Source organism: Salvelinus alpinus, chromosome 5 (assembly GCF_045679555.1).
Source record: "Salvelinus alpinus chromosome 5, SLU_Salpinus.1, whole genome shotgun sequence".
Classification (NCBI taxonomy): domain Eukaryota; kingdom Metazoa; phylum Chordata; class Actinopteri; order Salmoniformes; family Salmonidae; genus Salvelinus; species Salvelinus alpinus.
The window spans coordinates 28,572,202-28,598,700 of record NC_092090.1 but is presented as its reverse complement, the minus strand read 5'-3'; the positions used below and the strand labels follow the sequence as shown (position 1 = coordinate 28,598,700).

The 26,499-nt window shown below is 51.7% G+C and overlaps 1 protein-coding gene across 6 annotated transcripts in view; it reads left to right on the top strand.

The window, feature by feature from the left end:
• The window catches only part of LOC139575849 (BTB/POZ domain-containing protein kctd15), a 43,104-nt gene that overhangs the window by 13,070 nt on the left and 3,535 nt on the right, over window positions 1-26,499 (top strand). For all 6 annotated transcript variants that reach the window (XM_071401214.1, XM_071401217.1, XM_071401216.1 and 3 more), the window contains one exon: window positions 6,432-6,737. In XM_071401214.1, the coding sequence (XP_071257315.1) occupies window positions 6,432-6,737 (306 nt within the window). The remainder of the gene's footprint in view (window positions 1-6,431; window positions 6,738-26,499) is intronic.

Here is a 26,499-nt window from a genome sequence, read left to right as displayed (position 1 = left end):
GGAGCCCCAGGCTGAGGGAGATTGACAGTTCTTTTGTGTTTCTCCCATTTGCGAATAATCACAGAAACTGTTGTCACCTTCTCACCAAGCTGCTTGGCGATGGTCTTGTAGCCCATTCCAGCCTTGTGTAGGTCTACAATCTTGTCCCTGACATCCTTGGAGAGCTCTTTGGTCTTGGCCATGGTGGAGAGTTTGGAATCTGATTGATTGATTGCTTCTGTGGACAGGTATCTTTTATACAGGTAAGAAACTGAGATTAGGAGCACTCCCTTTAAGAGTGTGCTCCTAATCTCCGTTCGTTACCTGTATGAAAGACACCTGGGAGCCAGAAATCTTTTTGATTGAGAAGGGGTCAAATACTTATTTCCCTCATTAAAATGCAAATCAATTTATAACATTTTTGACATGCATTTTTCTGGATATTTTTGTTGTTATTCTGTCTCTCACTGTTCAAATAAACCTACCATTAAAATTATAGACTGATAATTTCTTTGTCAGTGGGCAAACGTACAAAATCAGCAGGGGATCAAATACTTTTTTCCCTCACTGTACATGTAGATATGGTTCAAGTGACTATGCATATTTGATAAACAGAGAGTAGCAGTAGCGTAAAAGAGGGGTTGGCGGGTGGTGGGTGGCGGGACACAATGCAGATAGCCTGTAACGCTTGTCGTGGTTGGAAGAAGAGGAGGACCAATGCGCAGCGTGGTAAGTGTCCATATTGTTTTAATACGAAACAATGAACACTGAACAAAAAAAATAAAACGACAAACGAACACTCAAACAGAATACCTAAATAACAACGACTGACACCTGCCTCTGATTGAGAACCATACTAGGCCAAGCACATAGAAAGAGAACAATAGAACAAAACATAGAAAAAACAACATAGAATGCCCACCCCAACTCACGCCCTGACCAAACTAAAATAAAGACATAACAAAGGAACTAAGGTCAGAACGTGACAGTTACCCCCCCCCCCCCCCCCCCCCCAAAGGTGCGGACTCCGGCCGCAAAACCTGAACCTATAGGGGAGGGTCTGGGTGGGCATTTACCGCGGTGGCGGCTCTGGAGCGGGACGAGGACCCCACTCCACCATAGTCTCGGCCCACTTCTGTGACACCTTAGGAGCGGCGACCCTCGTCACCGACCCTGGATTGGAGACCCCACCACTGGACTGACGGGCGCCTCTGGACTGACGGGCGCCTCTGGACTGATGGGCGGCTCAGGCGGCTCCTGACTGAAGGGCGGCTCAGGCGGCTCCTGACTGAAGGGTGGTTCAGGCGGCTCCTGACTTAAGGGCGGCTCAGGCGGCTCCTGACTGAAGGGCGGCTCAGGCGGCTCCTGACTGAAGGGCGGCTCAGGCGGCTCCTGACTGAAGGGCGGCTCAGGCGGCTCCTGACTGAAGGGCGGCTCAGGCGGCTCCTGACTGACAGGCGGCTCCTGACTGACGGGCGGCTCAGGCGGCTCAGGACAGACGGGCGGCTCAAGCGGCTCAGGACAGACGGGCGGCTCAGGACAGACGGGCGGCTCAGGCGGCTCAGGACAGACGGGCGGCTCAGGCGGCTCAGGACAGACGGGCGGCTCTGGCCTGGAAAGAGAACCTGGAGGGAGGAGACGGAGAGACAGCCTGGTGCGTGGGGCTGCCACAGGACCCACCAGGCTTGGGAGACCTATAGGAGGCCTGGTGCTTGGAGGAGGCACCGGAAGGACCGGGCTGTGGGGGAGCACTGGAGCTCTGGTGCGCAGCCTTGGCACCACTCCCCCAGGCTGGATGACTACTCTAGCCCGGACCCTCCAGAGTGCAGGCACAGGTTGAACCGGGCTGTGGGTGAGCACTGGAGATCTAGTGCATACTACGCGCACCTCTTCCTTAGGCTCAACTCCCACATTCGCCCGGCACGAGCGGAGCGCAGGCATAGGACGCACTGCACCCTCCCAGCGCCCCGGAGACACAGCACGCAGAGCCGGCACAGGATACCCTGGACCGAAACGGCTTACCGGAGACCAGACGCGCTGAGCAGGCACAATACGCCCTGGCTGGATGCCCACACTCGCATGACACTTTCAGGGGGCTGTCCTATAGCGCACCGGGCTATGGACGCGTACTGGCGACACCGTGCGCATAACCGCATAACACGGTGCCTGACCAGTAACGCGCTGCTTACAATAAGCACGAGGAGTGGGCTCAGGTCTCCAACCTGACTCTGCCACACTCCCCGTGTGCCCCCCCCTGTTGCGCTGCCGTGTTCTTGTCACCAACTCCATTCTCCTGTATCCCTCCTCGCACTGTTCCAGAGAATCCCAGGCGGGCTCCGGCACTCTCCCTGGATCGATCGACCACCTCTCTATTTCCTCACAGGTTGTTACATAGTCCAGTTTGCACTGCTCCAATTTACCACGCTGCTTGGTCCTTGTTTGGTGGGTGATTCTGTAACGCTTGTCGTGGTTGGAAGAAGAGGAGGACCAATGCGCAGCGTAGTAAGTGTCCATATTGTTTTAATACGAAACAATGAACAATGAACACTGAACAAAAACAATAAAACGACAAACGAACACTCCTGAACGGTGAAACAAAACACAGAACAGAAAATACAATCACCCACAAAACACAATGAAAAACAGGCTACCTAAATATGGCTCCCAATCAGAGACAACGACTGACACCTGCCTCTGATTGAAAACCATACTAGGCCAAACACATAGAAAGAGAACAATAGAACAAAACATAGAAAAAACAACGTAGAATGCCCACCCCAACTCACGCCCTGACCAAACTAAAATAAAGACATAACAAAGGAACTAAGGTCAGAGCGTGACATAGCCTGGTTAGCCAATGTGCGGGGGCACTGGTTGGTCGGGCCAATTGAGGTAGTATGTACATGATTGTATAGTTAAAGTGACTATGCATATATGATAAATAGAGAGTAAAAAGAGGGGTTGGGGGGGGGAACACAATGCAAATAGTCCGGGTAGCCATCTGATTACCTGTTCAGGAGTCTTATGGCTTGGGGTTAGAAACTGTTGAGAAGCCTTTTTGTCCTAGACTTGGCACTCCGGTACCGCTTGCCATGCGGTAGTAGAGAGAACAGTCTATGACTGGGGTGGCTGGGGTCTTTGACAATTTTTAGGGCCTTGCTCTGACACCGCCTGGTGTAGAGGTCCTGGATGGTAGGCAGCTTAGCCCCAGTGATGTACTGGGCCGTACGCACTACCCTCTGTAGTGCCTTGCGGTCGGAGGCCGAGCAATTGCCGTACCAGGCAGTGATGCAACCAGTCAGGATGCTCTCGATGTTGCAGCTGTAGAACCTTTTGAGGATCTGAGGACCCATGCCAAATCTTTTTAGTTTCCTGAGGGGGAATAGGCTTTGTCGTGCCCTATTCACGTGCCCTCATCCAGCCTCCTCTCTCTCTCTCTCTGTTGATCTGCATACCTTTCAATTTGTGTGAACTCTGAAAAAAATGCAAATATGGTTAGGATGACTTGAACATGTTCTTATCTGAACACAATCAGTGTTGGCGTCGCCCCAGGCCTGGGTCTCTTCTGCTGCTGGCAGCCAACATGCTGTGTTTAGCTAAATCAATGTGAAGGCCTGCTTAGAAGAATAGTAACAAATATTCAGCATATATCAGTAGATGTAATACAATATTCCCCCTTAATGTGCTTTCCACATGACATATTTCAGACATTATTCAGACTACAATGAATCACAAAGAGTGTAAGCAATGCTCAGTCAATTAGGTGATGGTCCTTAACCATTCCGGTGTGATTTTGCATGTTACAATTATATTCTTATATCAATGAACAGTAAGTTCTTTATTTCTCAGTACGATCCAGTAGTTTTCTCAGTCACTCACAGTGATAGACAAAGTGTTATTATAATATTAAGGCTAACTCATTTCACATTCATTGTCGTCTTATTCATTATCACTGCAAATAGGTCAGTGGTGTTGCCATATCCATGTCAAATGACAGTGCAGAAGGTAACTTCTAATTTTGTTGGTTTAGTTAGCTGTAAAAAAGTATTTTGTTCCTGTTTCCCTCTATCTGTATGCTCTCTCTCTCTCTGTATGCTCCTTCTCTTTCTCTCTCTCCCCATCTCTCTATTTTGCTCTCCCTCCCTCCATCCCCCCTTCCTCCATTCTCCCTCCATCCTTCCCTGCGATGTTGCCTTGCCAGTGGGTGATCAGGTCGGATCATTATTTTGGAGCTCAACCGGCCTGTCTGGACACAGGATTGTGGGATAGATTGTCTCTTGGAGCTGGCAGCATACAGCCAAGACAGAGCTGTTGGGCCTGTCTCCCCTATCATCCTCACTTCAGCATTACGTTAGGATTATTCTGTTGTTTTCTGTTCTGCCCGGCTCAGGCTCAGGATGACTAAAGTGCCTCGCAGACAGACCCCTGTTAAAAACACATCCATCCGTGGCTTCAGACCTGTGAAGGATGAGGAGCTACACTTCGATACAGAGAGCACCCCTAAGGGGGAACATCTCTTTATGTATTTTGTCAGCCGCAGTGAGGAGGGCCAAGAGAAGGCCGAGAAAAAAAGTGACCGACCCACCCATTCACATTCTGTAATCTTAAATATTAGAATGTCGGCTTAAGATGTTTTGCGTCACTGCCTGCTTCAGCTAGAGTTGGTTTTGGGCCATTCCTGGTTTTCAGATGGGGGGTTGAATGAGGGTTAAAGAAGCAGAAGGTTTTTCATGTTAGGGTTTTTCATGCAGGGGGATTTGAAAGTGGCTATTTCTTCTATCCTGACTGAGCCAGGCAGGGTTAATAATATGCTGTTTGCTGCTATTGCCGTACCATACTCTGTACCCAGCAGTGTTCTGGAGAGGCGAGGGAAAACTCTTTTTAGATTTGGTTCCCCCAGCACCCCTAGCACCCAACACCCACAGCCAATGATGATGCAGTCAGACTGAAACAGGCACTCTCTCTTTCTTTCCTCTGCACAAACCCTAACTTACTTTATAAGTGCATAAAGACTATAATACACTGCGATCATCAACTTTTCTCTTGAACCAGTATCGTTCATCAAGAGAATGATTAGAAGGTCCTGATACCGACCAAATACATGAAGGGTATGGCAACTCATTATGTCATGGGAAATATTGTTTCCCTTTGTGCTAGGTTGAAGATGACAATTGTTAAGACAACAAGATTCTAATATCCCATAGCTCTTTTCAACAATGTGACCAGCTATGCTATTTAGCAACTCTGCTGCTAGTTAGCAACAGTGCTGGTCCAAGATTTGTGACGACGTTATCTTAACCTCTGTGTATTTTTGACCTACCCTTTGTACAGGAAATACATCAAATAACATTTTAGGAATGCAGCACCCATAAATGTAGCAATTTAGCTTTGTCTAATTTCCAGCTAGTGCTACCGGTAGCAAAATCAATTACTGATTGTTTAGCTAGCATATTTACAATACTCATCTGACGCAATATACAATTGTGATATCAGAGCTTAACTTCGGGCCACTATTCACATTAGACATTACCATAAAATCCCCTCTGTGTAAAGCATGCATAAAAAAATCAACCATGGCTTATATTATAATTATCCTCATGTTCACTTCTTCTCCCACATATATTCCCCTCACTTCCCCTCTGTTAGCTAGCTACCAATAGCTTGCCTTTCCTGCTCAGTCTTCCTGGTATTTTCTATGGTAGTGTTGAACGATGGTGCCATCTGGTCTTGTGGGAAATTAGAGGCAAGAGCGCAGGGGCAAATGGCCCCCAGCAAGCACAGCCCAGGGGGGGAGGCAGCTAGGCAATCTGCTGCAGCTAGACTGTCTGCACACAGGAATGTACCATCCCATCCCACATCACTGCAGCCTGGGCTCACTGAGCCTCGCCTCGCCTCACTGACACAGGCCTCTATAGAGTAGAGCTCAATACAACATGCTAGAGGATTACTCAGCCCTGCCAACAGCTACTGTTGGAGTAGAGAGTGACTGGCTGATTGCAGCTACAGTATGGCCATGGTTAAGATGGTAATAAAAAACAATACAGGCCTTTCTTGTAAACAACTGGAGACTGATCTGGTTTACCAGTGAATCATTCTTCAATCTGAGATATTTGAATGTTCAATGTGGCCCTAACCGAGATCATTTGTAACCAGGAAATACCATGAGATGAATATGAGGGACTGACTATAAAAGACACTCTTTTAAAGCCACTTCGATACGGAAGTGATTTTTTCATAGCGGGTTAGGAGAATTTACACAGAAGGTTAGGAGAATTAACATAGCAGGTTAGGAGACTGAGATTAAGGTTAGGGAAAGGGTTAGGGTTAGCACAAATGCTCTCCTAACTTGCTAAGAAAATCACTTTATATCGAAGTGCCGTGAAAAGGACAAAGAGGCATGAAATTACTTGGATTTGAGTGTTTGTGCATGTTTCCTATCCTGTCCCATCCAGGAGTTCCACCTGCTGTACGAGGAGGCTCGGTACTACCAGCTGTCCCCCATGATTAAGGAGCTGGAGCGTTGGAAGCAGGAGCGGGAGCAGCGCAGGACGGCCCAGCCCTGTGACTGCCTGGTGGTGCGGGTGACGCCTGACCTAGGTGAGAGGATCGCCCTTAGCGGGGAGAAGGTGCTCATCGAGGAGATCTTCCCCGAGACTGGAGACGTCATGTGCAACTCGGTGAACGCCGGCTGGAACCAGGACCCCACGCACGTCATCCGCTTCCCCCTCAATGGTTACTGCAGGCTCAACTCTGTCCAGGTAGATACCGTTTTGTCTATGCATGTATGTCGGCAGCCATCTTTAATCATCACTAGAAGTTTTTTTTTCCTGATGATGTAAACCCCAGAGAGCCTCTGTGACTTCTGTTTTCATATAGTCTTGAGGGAGCAGGGTTTATAGTGGGTATAGTGGTGTATCACGTTTTACAGGTGTGAAGTTGACTGTTGACTGTTCTAAAGTCATCACTGGTGATCTACAGGACAAGGACTCCATTTTGAAATGTCCATGTAAAGGCATGTGACATGATTTGTAGCCTGCGTGTAGCCACAGACAAGATGACTGTTCTGTAGCAACAACCCCTCATCATAACTCACATGGGATAATAGTTACTCTGATGTGAATTTGTTTAAGATGTTCGGAGATAGTGACATGTTTTTTCAGCCACTTGTAGGTTTATGTCACAGCAATAATATTAATCTTCCTCTCAGAAAGCACTCTTCCCTTTCCAAGGTTTGAATGAGGCTTTAAGGAGCAGAGCAGCCTCTCACCACAGCTCTATGGTATCATCAACACCTCATTGCCAATAGCGATACAGATCAACACATAGAGGAGCCTCACCCAGCGCCCAGCATGCCCTACACTACCCCCAACATGCCAGGCAGGCGTTCTGCACTGACACCTACACCGCCCTCCTGCCAATGTGAGAGACCACCTCCGGGGCTGCTGCCTAGCTGCCTGAGCAGCGGGACAAAGCCTGTCTCCTCTCCACTGTCTGCCTGCGCTGCTGCCATGTTTTCTTCTCACAAAAATGAGAGGGGTGAAAAAAAATGATATGCATAATTTACGTTTGACTCCTTTTTAAGACACAGCTCCTCTTTTTAAAAAGACTCCAATATAACACTGCCCGGGGAGATTGAAATACACGTATTGCATTTTTTAATACCATACTTACAATTTCTCAAACAGCCTAAACCGGTTTATACTTCTTTTATAGATTTTTAAATGGCTTGCAATATAATTAATTGGCCGCATCAACTAACACAACATTTTCCCACTATGTTTACCGCCGAGTCTGGTCTCAGTGTGCGCCGTACATCTGTCTCAAATGGACTGGGAAGGATCCCTCCTATTTTAGTTTTCATTATCAGGCCTTTCCCACAGACTGTGGAGCTGAGGTGAAACCAACCCACAGACTCACTGTCTCTCTGTGGAGCTGAGGTGAAACAAACCCACAGACTCACTGTCCCTCTGTTGAGCTGAGGTGAAACAAACCCACAGACTCACTGTCTCTCTGTGGAGCTGAGGTGAAACCAACCCCATTATTCAGGGACTGCATCCCAAATGGCACCATTTGCCCTAAATAGTGAGGAATATGGCACCTTATATAGGGAATAGGGTGTAATTTGGGACTCAGACAGCGTGTGAATGACTTGGCGCTGGCAGAAACGGGAGCCTGCCTTCTCTTCAGGGTTACCTGTTTGTGATGTTTGTGTTAGTGAATGAGGGACACAGTGGGGCTCTAGAGGGCTTTGTCTCAACATATAGCCTTTGCCCGGATGGGGAGGCGTTGTTCACGGCAGGGCTCTTTCTCTCTCTGGGCTGGCCTCTTTAAGACACACACACACACACACACACACACACACACACACACACACACACACACACACACACACACACACACACACACACACACACACACACACACACACACACACACACACACACACACACACACACACACACACACACACACACACACACACACACACACACACACACACACACACACACACACACACACACACACACACACACACACACACACACACACTGCAGGGGTTTGCAGATAGGCTCATTGAGCTGCTGTAGGTGAGGGGAACAGAGAGCAGATGGAGGTGTTTTCTGGTGTAAGGGGAGATTTTTCTAAACAACTTCCTCATCCTGTCCTGTGTCATTGTTGCATGAAGGAATGAGAAGGTTATGAGAATAATCCTCATCTTACCTGGCCAGACAATGTGCCTGTGATCTGATTACAGTCCTGGACCCCGACCCAAGGGAATGCAACCACACCCTGCCTACAGAGGAAGAAAGAGAAGAGAAAAAGAGAGAGAAAGTTTTGAGAAAGAGATGGAAAATAGTGTTGGGAACTTGTGTATTTCCATGTTGCCCTGGTTTGGATTCTTTTGTGTCTTCAGTCATCTGCTGCCCTTAGTTACAGCATTTCTCTTCCGATACAAGGGCAGGTACATTCATTATAATTAATCACCAATAAGATTTTGGGCGGCTTACTAACTCATTCTGTCTGAGAAATCGTTCTTGCCAACTCCAATGTAAGAGAAAACCTATAAACAACCCCACCTTGGTGAGTGAACGATTCATTCCTCCAGTCATGAAAGGAATTTAAGGGGAATAATGCAAACCACCTGTGATGTAGAGCCATGGGAAAAAAGAACTGGGCTGCTTAAGAGGGAAAACATTTAGCTAAAGAGCCACAGAGGTGTACACACACACACGCACACACGCACGCACACACACACACACGCACGCACGCACGCACGCACGCACGCACGCACGCACGCACGCACGCACACACACACACACACACACACACACACAGTCCCGAAGCAGGAGCCGGCCGGTACCCACCTCCGTACATCACAGTGATGGAGCACTGTGATCAAGCCAGACGCAATCCTTCCTTCATCACCCTGACAGCAACACTACTCTGAGACGGCCCCTGTCCTTCCTGTCCCCTCTCACTGCCAGAGCTGCCAGGGCCGGGGACATTACATGGCCCAGCCACTCTCTCTGACACGTCATGTCACAGAGCCAGCCTATCAATCCATACTGGGTCAGCTAGTAACAGGGAGAACATGGCTCCACCCTACAGTCTGCCTCCGTCACCACCACCACCCACACTACCACCACCACCACCACCACCACCTCCATCACCACCACCACTACCATCACCAGCTCCATCACCCTTCCGAAAAAAAACACAGAGCACATCATGAACTTAGCTACCAAAACTATTTCTGGCCCTCCTGTGTCAAAGCTTTACTACAAACTTATTTTGTGAACTTATCTCTTAGACAAGGCAGCAGTTGTCCCCCCTAGAAATGGAACACTTTAGTGTGATCAGACAACCACTTTCTAATAGGTATTTTGTTGTAGATGCTTGTGATGAAGTGGAGAATGAAGATGAGGTAGAAACAACGTTTTAATGGTCATGTATAGTTAAACAAAGTAGGACCCTCCGTGCAGCACCACATTACTCCGAGTCTGCTCTACCTGTCACTCACACCCAGCCCTATGTCCTGACGACTGGAGACTGAGACACCTAGCCCTACATCCTGACAACTGGAGACTGAGACACCCAGCCCTATGTCCTGACAACTGGAGACTGAGACACCCAGCCCTACATCCTGACAACTGGAGACTGAGACACCTAGCCCTACATCCTGACAACTGGAGACTTAGACACCCAGCCCTACGTCCTGACAACTGGAGACTGAGACACCTAGCCCTATGTCCTGACAACTGGAGACTGAGACACCCAGCCCTACATCCTGACAACTGGAGACTTAGACACCCAGCCCTACGTCCTGACAACTGGAGACTGAGACACCTAGCCCTATGTCCTGACAACTAGAGACTGAGACACCTAGCCCTACATCCTGACAACTGGAGACTGAGACACCTAGCCCTATGTCCTGACAACTAGAGACTGAGACACCCAGCCCTACATCCTGACAACTGGAGACTGAGACACCTAGCCCTACATCCTGACAACTGGAGACTGAGACACCCAGCCCTATGTCCTGACAACTAGAGACTGAGACACCTAGCCCTACATCCTGACAACTGGAGACTGAGACACCCAGCCCTACATCCTGACAACTGGAGACTGAGACACCCAGCCCTACATCCTGACAACTGGAGACTGAGACACCTAGCCCTACATCCTGACAACTGGAGACTGAGACACCTAGCCCTATGTCCTGACAACTGGAGACTGAGACACCTAGCCCTACATCCTGACAACTGGAGACTGAGACACCCAGCCCTACGTCCTGACAACTGGAGACTGAGACACCTAGCCCTACATCCTGACAACTGGAGACTGAGACACCTAGCCCTACATCCTGACAACTGGAGACTGAGACACCCAGCCCTATGTCCTGACAACTAGAGACTGAGACACCTAGCCCTACATCCTGACAACTGGAGACTGAGACACCCAGCCCTATGTCCTGACAACTAGAGACTGAGACACCTAGCCCTACATCCTGACAACTGGAGACTTAGACACCCAGCCCTACATCCTGACAACTGGAGACTGAGACACCCAGCCCTACGTCCTGACAACTGGAGACTGAGACACCTAGCCCTACATCCTGACAACTGGAGACTTAGACACCTAGCCCTACATCCTGACAACTGGAGACTGAGACACCTAGCCCTATGTCCTGACAACTGGTGACTTAGACACCTAGCCCTATGTCCTGACAACTGGAGACTGAGACACCTAGCCCTATGTCCTGACAACTGGAGACTGAGACACCCAGCCCTACGTCCTGACAACTGGAGACTGAGACACCTAGCCCTACATCCTGACAACTGGAGACTTAGACACCTAGCCCTACATCCTGACAACTGGAGACTGAGACACCTAGCCCTATGTCCTGACAACTGGTGACTTAGACACCTAGCCCTATGTCCTGACAACTGGAGACTGAGACACCCAGCCCTACATCCTGACAACTGGAGACTGAGACACCCAGCCCTATGTCCTGACAACTGGAGACTGAGACACCTAGCCCTACATCCTGACAACTGGAGACTGAGACACCCAGCCCTACATCCTGACAACTGGAGACTGAGACACCCAGCCCTACATCCTGACAACTGGAGACTGAGACACCCAGCCCTACATCCTGACAACTGGAGACTGAGCTACCTAGCCCTACATCCTGACAACTGGAGACTGAGACACCTAGCCCTACATCCTGACAACTGGAGACTGAGACACCCAGCCCTACATCCTGACAACTGGAGACTGAGACACCTAGCCCTACATCCTGACAACTGGAGACTGAGACACCTAGCCCTACATCCTGACAACTGGAGACTGAGACACCTAGCCCTACATCCTGACAACTGGAGACTGAGACACCTAGCCCTATGTCCTGACAACTAGAGACTGAGACACCTAGCCCTACATCCTGACAACTGGAGACTGAGACACCTAGCCCTATGTCCTGACAACTAGAGACTGAGACACCCAGCCCTACATCCTGACAACTGGAGACTTAGACACCCAGCCCTACGTCCTGACAACTGGAGACTGAGACACCTAGCCCTATGTCCTGACAACTGGAGACTTAGACACCCAGCCCTACGTCCTGACAACTGGAGACTGAGACACCTAGCCCTATGTCCTGACAACTGGAGACTGAGACACCCAGCCCTACATCCTGACAACTGGAGACTTAGACACCCAGCCCTACGTCCTGACAACTGGAGACTGAGACACCTAGCCCTATGTCCTGACAACTAGAGACTGAGACACCTAGCCCTACATCCTGACAACTGGAGACTGAGACACCTAGCCCTATGTCCTGACAACTAGAGACTGAGACACCCAGCCCTACATCCTGACAACTGGAGACTGAGACACCTAGCCCTACATCCTGACAACTGGAGACTGAGACACCCAGCCCTATGTCCTGACAACTAGAGACTGAGACACCTAGCCCTACATCCTGACAACTGGAGACTGAGACACCCAGCCCTACATCCTGACAACTGGAGACTGAGACACCCAGCCCTACATCCTGACAACTGGAGACTGAGACACCTAGCCCTACATCCTGACAACTGGAGACTGAGACACCTAGCCCTATGTCCTGACAACTGGAGACTGAGACACCTAGCCCTACATCCTGACAACTGGAGACTGAGACACCCAGCCCTACGTCCTGACAACTGGAGACTGAGACACCTAGCCCTACATCCTGACAACTGGAGACTGAGACACCTAGCCCTACATCCTGACAACTGGAGACTGAGACACCCAGCCCTATGTCCTGACAACTAGAGACTGAGACACCTAGCCCTACATCCTGACAACTGGAGACTGAGACACCCAGCCCTATGTCCTGACAACTAGAGACTGAGACACCTAGCCCTACATCCTGACAACTGGAGACTTAGACACCCAGCCCTACATCCTGACAACTGGAGACTGAGACACCCAGCCCTACGTCCTGACAACTGGAGACTGAGACACCTAGCCCTACATCCTGACAACTGGAGACTTAGACACCTAGCCCTACATCCTGACAACTGGAGACTGAGACACCTAGCCCTATGTCCTGACAACTGGTGACTTAGACACCTAGCCCTATGTCCTGACAACTGGAGACTGAGACACCTAGCCCTATGTCCTGACAACTGGAGACTGAGACACCCAGCCCTATGTCCTGACAACTGGTGACTTAGACACCTAGCCCTATGTCCTGACAACTGGTGACTTAGACACCTAGCCCTATGTCCTGACAACTGGAGACTGAGACACCTAGCCCTATGTCCTGACAACTGGTGACTTAGACACCTAGCCCTATGTCCTGACAACTGGAGACTGAGACACCTAGCCCTATGTCCTGACAACTGGAGACTGAGACACCTAGCCCTACATCCTGACAACTGGAGACTTAGACACCTAGCCCTACATCCTGACAACTGGAGACTTAGACACCCAGTCCTACATCCTGACAACTGGAGACTGAGACACCCAGCCCTACTTCCTGACAACTGGAGACTTAGACACCCAGCCCTTCATCCTGACAACTGGAGACTTAGACACCCAGTCCTACATCCTGACAACTGGAGACTGAGACACCCAGCCCTACTTCCTGACAACTGGAGACTTAGACACCCAGCCCTACATCCTGACAACTGGAGACTGAGACACCCAGCCCTACTTCCTGACAACTGGAGACTTAGACACCCAGCCCTACATCCTGACAACTGGAGACTTAGACACCCAGCCCTACATCCTGACAACTAGAGACTGAGACACCCAGCCCTACATCCTGACAACTGGAGACTTAGACACCCAGCCCTACGTCCTGACAACTGGAGACTTAGACACCCAGCCCTACTTCCTGACAACTGGAGACTTAGACACCCATCCCTACATCCTGACAACTGGAGACTGAGACACCCAGCCCTACTTCCTGACAACTGGAGACTTAGACACCCAGCCCTACGTCCTGACAACTGGAGACTTAGACACCCAGCCCTACGTCCTGACAACTGGAGACTTAGACACCCAGCCCTACATCCTGACAACTGGAGACTTAGACACCCAGCCCTACATCCTGACAACTGGAGACTGAGACACCCAGCCCTACTTCCTGACAACTGGAGACTTAGACACCCAGCCCTACGTCCTGACAACTGGAGACTTAGACACCCAGCCCTACATCCTGACAACTGGAGACTTAGACACCCAGCCCTACATCCTGACAACTGGAGACTTAGACACCCAGCCCTACATCCTGACAACTGGAGACTTAGACACCTAGCCCTACTTCCTGACAACTGGAGACTTAGACACCCATCCCTACGTCTTGACAACTGGAGACTTAGACCCCCAGCCCTACTTCCTGACAACTGGAGACTTAGACACCCATCCCTACGTCCTGACAACTGGAGACTTAGACCCCCAGCCCTACTTCCTGACAACTGGAGACTTAGACACCCAGCCCTATGTCCTGACAACTGGAGACTGAGACACCTAGCCCTATGTCCTGACAACTGGAGACTGAGACAACCAGCACTATGTCCTGACAACTGGAGACTGAGACACCTAGCCCTATGTCCTGACAACTGGAGACTGAGACACCCAGCCCTACGTCCTGACAACTGGAGACTTAGACCCCCAGCCCTACGTCCTGACAACTGGAGACTGAGACACCCAGCCCTACATCCTGACAACTGGAGACCCCCAGCCCTACATCCTGACAACTGGAGACTTAGACACCCAGCCCTACGTCCTGACAACTGGAGACGGAGACACCCAGCCCTACTTCCTGACAACTGGAGACTTAGACACCCAGCCCTACGTCCTGACAACTAGAGACTTAGACACCCAGCCCTACATCCTGACAACTGGAGACTTAGACCCCCAGCCCTACATCCTGACAACTGGAGACTTAGACACCCAGCCCTACGTCCTGACAACTGGAGACTTAGACACCCAGCCCTACGTCCTGACAACTGGAGACTTAGACACCCAGCCCTACATCCTGACAACTGGAGACTTAGACACCCAGCCCTACATCCTGACAACTGGAGACTGAGACACCCAGCCCTACTTCCTGACAACTGGAGACTTAGACACCCAGCCCTACATCCTGACAACTGGAGACTTAGACACCCAGCCCTACATCCTGACAACTGGAGACTTAGACACCCAGCCCTACATCCTGACAACTGGAGACTTAGACACCCAGCCCTACATCCTGACAACTGGAGACTTAGACACCTAGCCCTACTTCCTGACAACTGGAGACTTAGACACCCATCCCTACGTCTTGACAACTGGAGACTTAGACCCCCAGCCCTACTTCCTGACAACTGGAGACTTAGACACCCATCCCTACGTCCTGACAACTGGAGACTTAGACCCCCAGCCCTACTTCCTGACAACTGGAGACTTAGACACCCAGCCCTATGTCCTGACAACTGGAGACTGAGACACCTAGCCCTATGTCCTGACAACTGGAGACTGAGACAACCAGCACTATGTCCTGACAACTGGAGACTGAGACACCTAGCCCTATGTCCTGACAACTGGAGACTGAGACACCCAGCCCTACGTCCTGACAACTGGAGACTTAGACCCCCAGCCCTACGTCCTGACAACTGGAGACTGAGACACCCAGCCCTACATCCTGACAACTGGAGACCCCCAGCCCTACATCCTGACAACTGGAGACTTAGACACCCAGCCCTACGTCCTGACAACTGGAGACTGAGACACCCAGCCCTACATCCTGACAACTGGAGACTGAGACACCTAGCCCTACATCCTGACAACTGGAGACTGAGACACCTATCCCTACATCCTGACAACTGGAGACTGAGACACCCAGCCCTACATCCTGACAACTGGAGACTGAGACACCTAGCCCTACATCCTGACAACTGGAGACTGAGACACCTAGCCCTACATCCTGACAACTGGAGACTGAGACACCTAGCCCTACATCCTGACAACTGGAGACTGAGACACCTAGCCCTATGTCCTGACAACTAGAGACTGAGACACCTAGCCCTACATCCTGACAACTGGAGACTGAGACACCTAGCCCTATGTCCTGACAACTAGAGACTGAGACACCCAGCCCTACATCCTGACAACTGGAGACTTAGACACCCAGCCCTACGTCCTGACAGCTGGAGACTGAGACACCTAGCCCTATGTCCTGACAACTGGAGACTTAGACACCCAGCCCTACGTCCTGACAACTGGAGACTGAGACACCTAGCCCTATGTCCTGACAACTGGAGACTGAGACACCCAGCCCTACATCCTGACAACTGGAGACTTAGACACCCAGCCCTACGTCCTGACAACTGGAGACTGAGACACCTAGCCCTATGTCCTGACAACTAGAGACTGAGACACCTAGCCCTACATCCTGACAACTGGAGACTGAGACACCTAGCCCTATGTCCTGACAACTAGAGACTGAGACACCCAGCCCTACATCCTGACAACTGGAGACTGAGACACCTAGCCCTACATCCTGACAACTGGAGACTGAGACACCCAGCCCTATGTCCTGACAACTAGAGACTGAGACACCTAGCCCTACATCCTGACAACTGGAGACTGAGACACCCAGCCCTACATCCTGACAACTGGAGACTGAGACACCCAGCCCTACATCCTGACAACTGGAGACTGAGACACCTAGCCCTACATCCTGACAACTGGAGACTGAGACACCTAGCCCTATGTCCTGACAACTGGAGACTGAGACACCTAGCCCTACATCCTGACAACTGGAGACTGAGACACCCAGCCCTACGTCCTGACAACTGGAGACTGAGACACCTAGCCCTACATCCTGACAACTGGAGACTGAGACACCTAGCCCTACATCCTGACAACTGGAGACTGAGACACCCAGCCCTATGTCCTGACAACTAGAGACTGAGACACCTAGCCCTACATCCTGACAACTGGAGACTGAGACACCCAGCCCTATGTCCTGACAACTAGAGACTGAGACACCTAGCCCTACATCCTGACAACTGGAGACTTAGACACCCAGCCCTACATCCTGACAACTGGAGACTGAGACACCCAGCCCTACGTCCTGACAACTGGAGACTGAGACACCTAGCCCTACATCCTGACAACTGGAGACTTAGACACCTAGCCCTACATCCTGACAACTGGAGACTGAGACACCTAGCCCTATGTCCTGACAACTGGTGACTTAGACACCTAGCCCTATGTCCTGACAACTGGAGACTGAGACACCTAGCCCTATGTCCTGACAACTGGAGACTGAGACACCCAGCCCTATGTCCTGACAACTGGTGACTTAGACACCTAGCCCTATGTCCTGACAACTGGTGACTTAGACACCTAGCCCTATGTCCTGACAACTGGAGACTGAGACACCTAGCCCTATGTCCTGACAACTGGTGACTTAGACACCTAGCCCTATGTCCTGACAACTGGAGACTGAGACACCTAGCCCTATGTCCTGACAACTGGAGACTGAGACACCTAGCCCTACATCCTGACAACTGGAGACTTAGACACCTAGCCCTACATCCTGACAACTGGAGACTTAGACACCCAGTCCTACATCCTGACAACTGGAGACTGAGACACCCAGCCCTACTTCCTGACAACTGGAGACTTAGACACCCAGCCCTTCATCCTGACAACTGGAGACTTAGACACCCAGTCCTACATCCTGACAACTGGAGACTGAGACACCCAGCCCTACTTCCTGACAACTGGAGACTTAGACACCCAGCCCTACATCCTGACAACTGGAGACTGAGACACCCAGCCCTACTTCCTGACAACTGGAGACTTAGACACCCAGCCCTACATCCTGACAACTGGAGACTTAGACACCCAGCCCTACATCCTGACAACTAGAGACTGAGACACCCAGCCCTACATCCTGACAACTGGAGACTTAGACACCCAGCCCTACGTCCTGACAACTGGAGACTTAGACACCCAGCCCTACTTCCTGACAACTGGAGACTTAGACACCCATCCCTACATCCTGACAACTGGAGACTGAGACACCCAGCCCTACTTCCTGACAACTGGAGACTTAGACACCCAGCCCTACGTCCTGACAACTGGAGACTTAGACACCCAGCCCTACGTCCTGACAACTGGAGACTTAGACACCCAGCCCTACATCCTGACAACTGGAGACTTAGACACCCAGCCCTACATCCTGACAACTGGAGACTGAGACACCCAGCCCTACTTCCTGACAACTGGAGACTTAGACACCCAGCCCTACATCCTGACAACTGGAGACTTAGACACCCAGCCCTACATCCTGACAACTGGAGACTTAGACACCCAGCCCTACATCCTGACAACTGGAGACTTAGACACCCAGCCCTACATCCTGACAACTGGAGACTTAGACACCTAGCCCTACTTCCTGACAACTGGAGACTTAGACACCCATCCCTACGTCTTGACAACTGGAGACTTAGACCCCCAGCCCTACTTCCTGACAACTGGAGACTTAGACACCCATCCCTACGTCCTGACAACTGGAGACTTAGACCCCCAGCCCTACTTCCTGACAACTGGAGACTTAGACACCCAGCCCTATGTCCTGACAACTGGAGACTGAGACACCTAGCCCTATGTCCTGACAACTGGAGACTGAGACAACCAGCACTATGTCCTGACAACTGGAGACTGAGACACCTAGCCCTATGTCCTGACAACTGGAGACTGAGACACCCAGCCCTACGTCCTGACAACTGGAGACTTAGACCCCCAGCCCTACGTCCTGACAACTGGAGACTGAGACACCCAGCCCTACATCCTGACAACTGGAGACCCCCAGCCCTACATCCTGACAACTGGAGACTTAGACACCCAGCCCTACGTCCTGACAACTGGAGACGGAGACACCCAGCCCTACTTCCTGACAACTGGAGACTTAGACACCCAGCCCTACGTCCTGACAACTAGAGACTTAGACACCCAGCCCTACATCCTGACAACTGGAGACTTAGACCCCCAGCCCTACATCCTGACAACTGGAGACTTAGACACCCAGCCCTACGTCCTGACAACTGGAGACTTAGACACCCAGCCCTACGTCCTGACAACTAGAGACTTAGACACCCAGCCCTACATCCTGACAACTGGAGACTTAGACACCCAGCCCTACATCCTGACAACTGGAGACTGAGACACCCAGCCCTACTTCCTGACAACTGGAGACTTAGACACCCAGCCCTACATCCTGACAACTGGAGACTTAGACACCCAGCCCTACATCCTGACAACTGGAGACTTAGACACCCAGCCCTACATCCTGACAACTGGAGACTTAGACACCCAGCCCTACATCCTGACAACTGGAGACTTAGACACCTAGCCCTACTTCCTGACAACTGGAGACTTAGACACCCATCCCTACGTCTTGACAACTGGAGACTTAGACCCCCAGCCCTACTTCCTGACAACTGGAGACTTAGACACCCATCCCTACGTCCTGACAACTGGAGACTTAGACCCCCAGCCCTACTTCCTGACAACTGGAGACTTAGACACCCAGCCCTATGTCCTGACAACTGGAGACTGAGACACCTAGCCCTATGTCCTGACAACTGGAGACTGAGACAACCAGCACTATGTCCTGACAACTGGAGACTGAGACACCTAGCCCTATGTCCTGACAACTGGAGACTGAGACACCCAGCCCTACGTCCTGACAACTGGAGACTTAGACCCCCAGCCCTACGTCCTGACAACTGGAGACTGAGACACCCAGCCCTACATCCTGACAACTGGAGACCCCCAGCCCTACATCCTGACAACTGGAGACTTAGACACCCAGCCCTACGTCCTGACAACTGGAGACGGAGACACCCAGCCCTACTTCCTGACAACTGGAGACTTAGACACCCAGCCCTACGTCCTGACAACTAGAGACTTAGACACCCAGCCCTACATCCTGACAACTGGAGACTTAGACCCCCAGCCTTACATCCTGACAACTGGAGACTTAGACACCCAGCCCTACGTCCTGACAACTGGAGACTTAGACACCCAGCCCTACGTCCTGACAACTGGAGACTTAGACCCCCAGCCCTACGTCCTGACAACTGCCGACTTAGACCCCCAGCCCTACGTCCTGACAACTGCCGACTTAGACCCCCAGCCCTACGTCCTGACAACTGGCGACTTAGACACCTAGCCCTATGTCCTGACAACTGGAGACTGAGACACCCAGCCCTACATCCTGACAACTGGAGACTTAGACACCCAGCCCTACGTCCTGACAACTGGAGACTGAGACACCTAGCCCTATGTCCTGACAACTAGAGACTGAGACACCTAGCCCTACATCCTGACAACTGGAGACTGAGACACCTAGCCCTATGTCCTGACAACTAGAGACTGAGACACCCAGCCCTACATCCTGACAACTGGAGACTGAGACACCTAGCCCTACATCCTGACAACTGGAGACTGAGACACCCAGCCCTATGTCCTGACAACTAGAGACTGAGACACCTAGCCCTACATCCTGACAACTGGAGACTGAGACACCCAGCCCTACATCCTGACAACTGGAGACTGAGACACCCAGCCCTACATCCTGACAACTGGAGACTGAGACACCTAGCCCTACATCCTGACAACTGGAGACTGAGACACCTAGCCCTACGTCCTGACAACTGGAGACTGAGACACCTAGCCCTACATCCTGACAACTGGAGACTGAGACACCCAGCCCTACGTCCTGACAACTGGAGACTGAGACACCTAGCCCTACATCCTGACAACTGGAGACTGAGACACCTAGCCCTACATCCTGACAACTGGAGACTGAGACACCCAGCCCTATGTCCTGACAACTAGAGACTGAGACACCTAGCCCTACATCCTGACAACTGGAGACTGAGACACCCAGCCCTATGTCCTGACAACTAGAGACTGAGACACCTAGCCCTACATCCTGACAACTGGAGACTTAGACACCCAGCCCTACATCCTGACAACTGGAGACTGAGACACCCAGCCCTACGTCCTGACAACTGGAGACTGAGACACCTAGCCCTACATCCTGACAACTGGAGACTTAGACACCTAGCCCTACATCCTGACAACTGGAGACTGAGACACCTAGCCCTATGTCCTGACAACTGGTGACTTAGACACCTAGCCCTATGTCCTGACAACTGGAGACTGAGACACCTAGCCCTATGTCCTGACAACTGGAGACTGAGACACCCAGCCCTATGTCCTGACAACTGGTGACTTAGACACCTAGCCCTATGTCCTGACAACTGGTGACTTAGACACCTAGCCCTATGTCCTGACAACTGGAGACTGAGACACCTAGCCCTATGTCCTGACAACTGGTGACTTAGACACCTAGCCCTATGTCCTGACAACTGGAGACTGAGACACCTAGCCCTATGTCCTGACAACTGGAGACTGAGACACCTAGCCCTACATCCTGACAACTGGAGACTTAGACACCTAGCCCTACATCCTGACAACTGGAGACTTAGACACCCAGTCCTACATCCTGACAACTGGAGACTGAGACACCCAGCCCTACTTCCTGACAACTGGAGACTTAGACACCCAGCCCTTCATCCTGACAACTGGAGACTTAGACACCCAGTCCTACATCCTGACAACTGGAGACTGAGACACCCAGCCCTACTTCCTGACAACTGGAGACTTAGACACCCAGCCCTACATCCTGACAACTGGAGACTGAGACACCCAGCCCTACTTCCTGACAACTGGAGACTTAGACACCCAGCCCTACATCCTGACAACTGGAGACTTAGACACCCAGCCCTACATCCTGACAACTAGAGACTGAGACACCCAGCCCTACATCCTGACAACTGGAGACTTAGACACCCAGCCCTACGTCCTGACAACTGGAGACTTAGACACCCAGCCCTACTTCCTGACAACTGGAGACTTAGACACCCATCCCTACATCCTGACAACTGGAGACTGAGACACCCAGCCCTACTTCCTGACAACTGGAGACTTAGACACCCAGCCCTACGTCCTGACAACTGGAGACTTAGACACCCAGCCCTACGTCCTGACAACTGGAGACTTAGACACCCAGCCCTACATCCTGACAACTGGAGACTTAGACACCCAGCCCTACATCCTGACAACTGGAGACTGAGACACCCAGCCCTACTTCCTGACAACTGGAGACTTAGACACCCAGCCCTACATCCTGACAACTGGAGACTTAGACACCCAGCCCTACATCCTGACAACTGGAGACTTAGACACCCAGCCCTACATCCTGACAACTGGAGACTTAGACACCCAGCCCTACATCCTGACAACTGGAGACTTAGACACCTAGCCCTACTTCCTGACAACTGGAGACTTAGACACCCATCCCTACGTCTTGACAACTGGAGACTTAGACCCCCAGCCCTACTTCCTGACAACTGGAGACTTAGACACCCATCCCTACGTCCTGACAACTGGAGACTTAGACCCCCAGCCCTACTTCCTGACAACTGGAGACTTAGACACCCAGCCCTATGTCCTGACAACTGGAGACTGAGACACCTAGCCCTATGTCCTGACAACTGGAGACTGAGACAACCAGCACTATGTCCTGACAACTGGAGACTGAGACACCTAGCCCTATGTCCTGACAACTGGAGACTGAGACACCCAGCCCTACGTCCTGACAACTGGAGACTTAGACCCCCAGCCCTACGTCCTGACAACTGGAGACTGAGACACCCAGCCCTACATCCTGACAACTGGAGACCCCCAGCCCTACATCCTGACAACTGGAGACTTAGACACCCAGCCCTACGTCCTGACAACTGGAGACGGAGACACCCAGCCCTACTTCCTGACAACTGGAGACTTAGACACCCAGCCCTACGTCCTGACAACTAGAGACTTAGACACCCAGCCCTACATCCTGACAACTGGAGACTTAGACCCCCAGCCCTACATCCTGACAACTGGAGACTTAGACACCCAGCCCTACGTCCTGACAACTGGAGACTTAGACACCCAGCCCTACGTCCTGACAACTAGAGACTTAGACACCCAGCCCTACATCCTGACAACTGGAGACTTAGACACCCAGCCCTACATCCTGACAACTGGAGACTGAGACACCCAGCCCTACTTCCTGACAACTGGAGACTTAGACACCCAGCCCTACATCCTGACAACTGGAGACTTAGACACCCAGCCCTACATCCTGACAACTGGAGACTTAGACACCCAGCCCTACATCCTGACAACTGGAGACTTAGACACCCAGCCCTACATCCTGACAACTGGAGACTTAGACACCTAGCCCTACTTCCTGACAACTGGAGACTTAGACACCCATCCCTACGTCTTGACAACTGGAGACTTAGACCCCCAGCCCTACTTCCTGACAACTGGAGACTTAGACACCCATCCCTACGTCCTGACAACTGGAGACTTAGACCCCCAGCCCTACTTCCTGACAACTGGAGACTTAGACACCCAGCCCTATGTCCTGACAACTGGAGACTGAGACACCTAGCCCTATGTCCTGACAACTGGAGACTGAGACAACCAGCACTATGTCCTGACAACTGGAGACTGAGACACCTAGCCCTATGTCCTGACAACTGGAGACTGAGACACCCAGCCCTACGTCCTGACAACTGGAGACTTAGACCCCCAGCCCTACGTCCTGACAACTGGAGACTGAGACACCCAGCCCTACATCCTGACAACTGGAGACCCCCAGCCCTACATCCTGACAACTGGAGACTTAGACACCCAGCCCTACGTCCTGACAACTGGAGACGGAGACACCCAGCCCTACTTCCTGACAACTGGAGACTTAGACACCCAGCCCTACGTCCTGACAACTAGAGACTTAGACACCCAGCCCTACATCCTGACAACTGGAGACTTAGACCCCCAGCCTTACATCCTGACAACTGGAGACTTAGACACCCAGCCCTACGTCCTGACAACTGGAGACTTAGACACCCAGCCCTACGTCCTGACAACTGGAGACTTAGACCCCCAGCCCTACGTCCTGACAACTGCCGACTTAGACCCCCAGCCCTACGTCCTGACAACTGCCGACTTAGACCCCCAGCCCTACGTCCTGACAACTGGCGACTTAGACACCTAGCCCTATGTCCTGACAACTGGAGACTTAGACACCCAGCCCTATGTCCTGACAACTGGAGACTTAGACACCCAGCCCTACATCCTGACAACTGGAGACTTAGACACCCAGCCCTACGTCCTGACAACTGGAGACTTAGACCCCCAACCCTACTTCCTGACAACTGGAGACTTAGACACCCAGCCCTACTTCCTGACAACTGGAGACTTAGACCCCCAGCCCTACATCCTGACAACTGGCGACTTAGACACCCAGCCCTACATCCTGACAACTGGAGACTTAGACACCCAGCCCTACGTCCTGACAACTGGAGACTTAGACACCCAGCCCTACGTCCTGACAACTGGAGACTTAGACCCCCAACCCTACATCCTGACAACTAGAGACTGAGACACCCAGCCCTACTTCCTGACAACTGGAGACTTAGACCCCCAGCCCTACGTCTTGACAACTGGAGACTTAGACACCCAGCCCTACGTCCTGACAACTGGCGACTTAGACACCCAGCCCTACGTCCTGACAACTGGAGACTTAGACCCCCAGCCCTACGTCCTGACCACTGGAGACTTAGACACCCAGCCCTACGTCCTGACAACTGGCGGCTTAGACCCCCAGCCCTACTTCCTGACAACTGGAGACTTAGACCCCAGCCCTACTTTCTGACAACTGGCGACTTAGACCCCCAGCCCTACGTCCTGACAACTGGCGACTTAGACACCCAGCCCTACTTCCTGACAACTGGCGACTTAGACACCCAGCCCTACGTCTTGACAACTGGCGACTTAGACACCCAGCCCTACTTCCTGACAACTGGCGACTTAGACACCCAGCCCTACGTCCTGACAACTGGAGACTTAGACACCCAGCCCTACGTCCTGACAACTGGAGACTTAGACACCCAGCCCTACGTCCTGACAACTGGAGACTTAGACCCCCAACCCTACATCCTGACAACTAGAGACTGAGACACCCAGCCCTACTTCCTGACAACTGGAGACTTAGACCCCCGGCCCTACGTCTTGACAACTGGAGACTTAGACACCCAGCCCTACGTCCTGACAACTGGCGACTTAGACACCCATCCCTACATCCTGACAACTGGAGACTTAGACACCCAGCCCTACGTCCTGACAACTGGCGGCTTAGACCCCCAGCCCTACGTCCTGACCACTGGAGACTTAGACACCCAGCCCTACGTCCTGACAACTGGCGGCTTAGACCCCCAGCCCTACTTCCTGACAACTGGAGACTTAGACCCCAGCCCTACTTTCTGACAACTGGCGACTTAGACCCCCAGCCCTACGTCCTGACAACTGGCGACTTAGACACCCAGCCCTACTTCCTGACAACTGGCGACTTAGACACCCAGCCCTACGTCCTGACAACTGGCGACTTAGACACCCAGCCCTACTTCCTGACAACTGGCGACTTTGACACGCAGCCCTACTTCCTGACAACTGGCGACTTAGACACCCAGCCCTACTTCCTGACAACTGGCGACTTAGACCCCCAGCCCTACTTCCTGACAACTGGCGACTTAGACCCCCAGCCCTACTTCCTGACAACTGGCGACTTAGACACCCAGCCCTACTTCTTGACAACTGGCGACTTAGACCCCCAGCCCTACTTCCTGACAACTGGCGACTTAGACACCCAGCCCTACTTCCTGACAACTGGCGACTTAGACCCCCAGCCCTACGTCCTGACAACTGGAGACGTAGACGAGTGCTGCACAGGCATCTCTAGCCCCTCTGGAGATGTGTGTGTGTGTTTGTGTGTGTGTATGCACGTTCGTGTGCCTGCATTCCTGCGTGTGTGTGTGTTAACTCCAGTGTTTGTGTGTGAACTCCGGTATGTGTGTGTGTGTGTGTGTGCACTCCGGTGGCCATCAATATTACATCACGCTCTGTTTCCAGCCATGAGGCTCATCCACTTTGATTCCTGCCTCACCGGCTTCTCTTGTGTCTCTACTGCGTTCTGTTCCGTTATGATGCTGGGAGGTTAGTGGAGCGAGCTTGATACGTATCCCCTGCTCATCCCCATGGCGACCCCAGGTTTGAGTGGCAGCGCTGTGATGTCCCTGTATGCTGTACAGGGGGGGTGGGGGTTGAATGTGACAGTGGCTGATCCCTCTGCAGCCAAGTCAACCCTGCAACAGTGAGAATAGTTTAGTATGCTACAGTAGGCTACGTTTATGAAGGTGCACAGGGGATGAAGTAAGGCGATGCTTTTGTTCACATTCTGAGCTTCAAACATAGAGAAAAAGGGGAACAGAAAGTGCTGCTACAGTGGAAAAAGTTAAGAAACTATGCAACTTTCAGAAACCACTGTAACTCCTGGGCAATGAG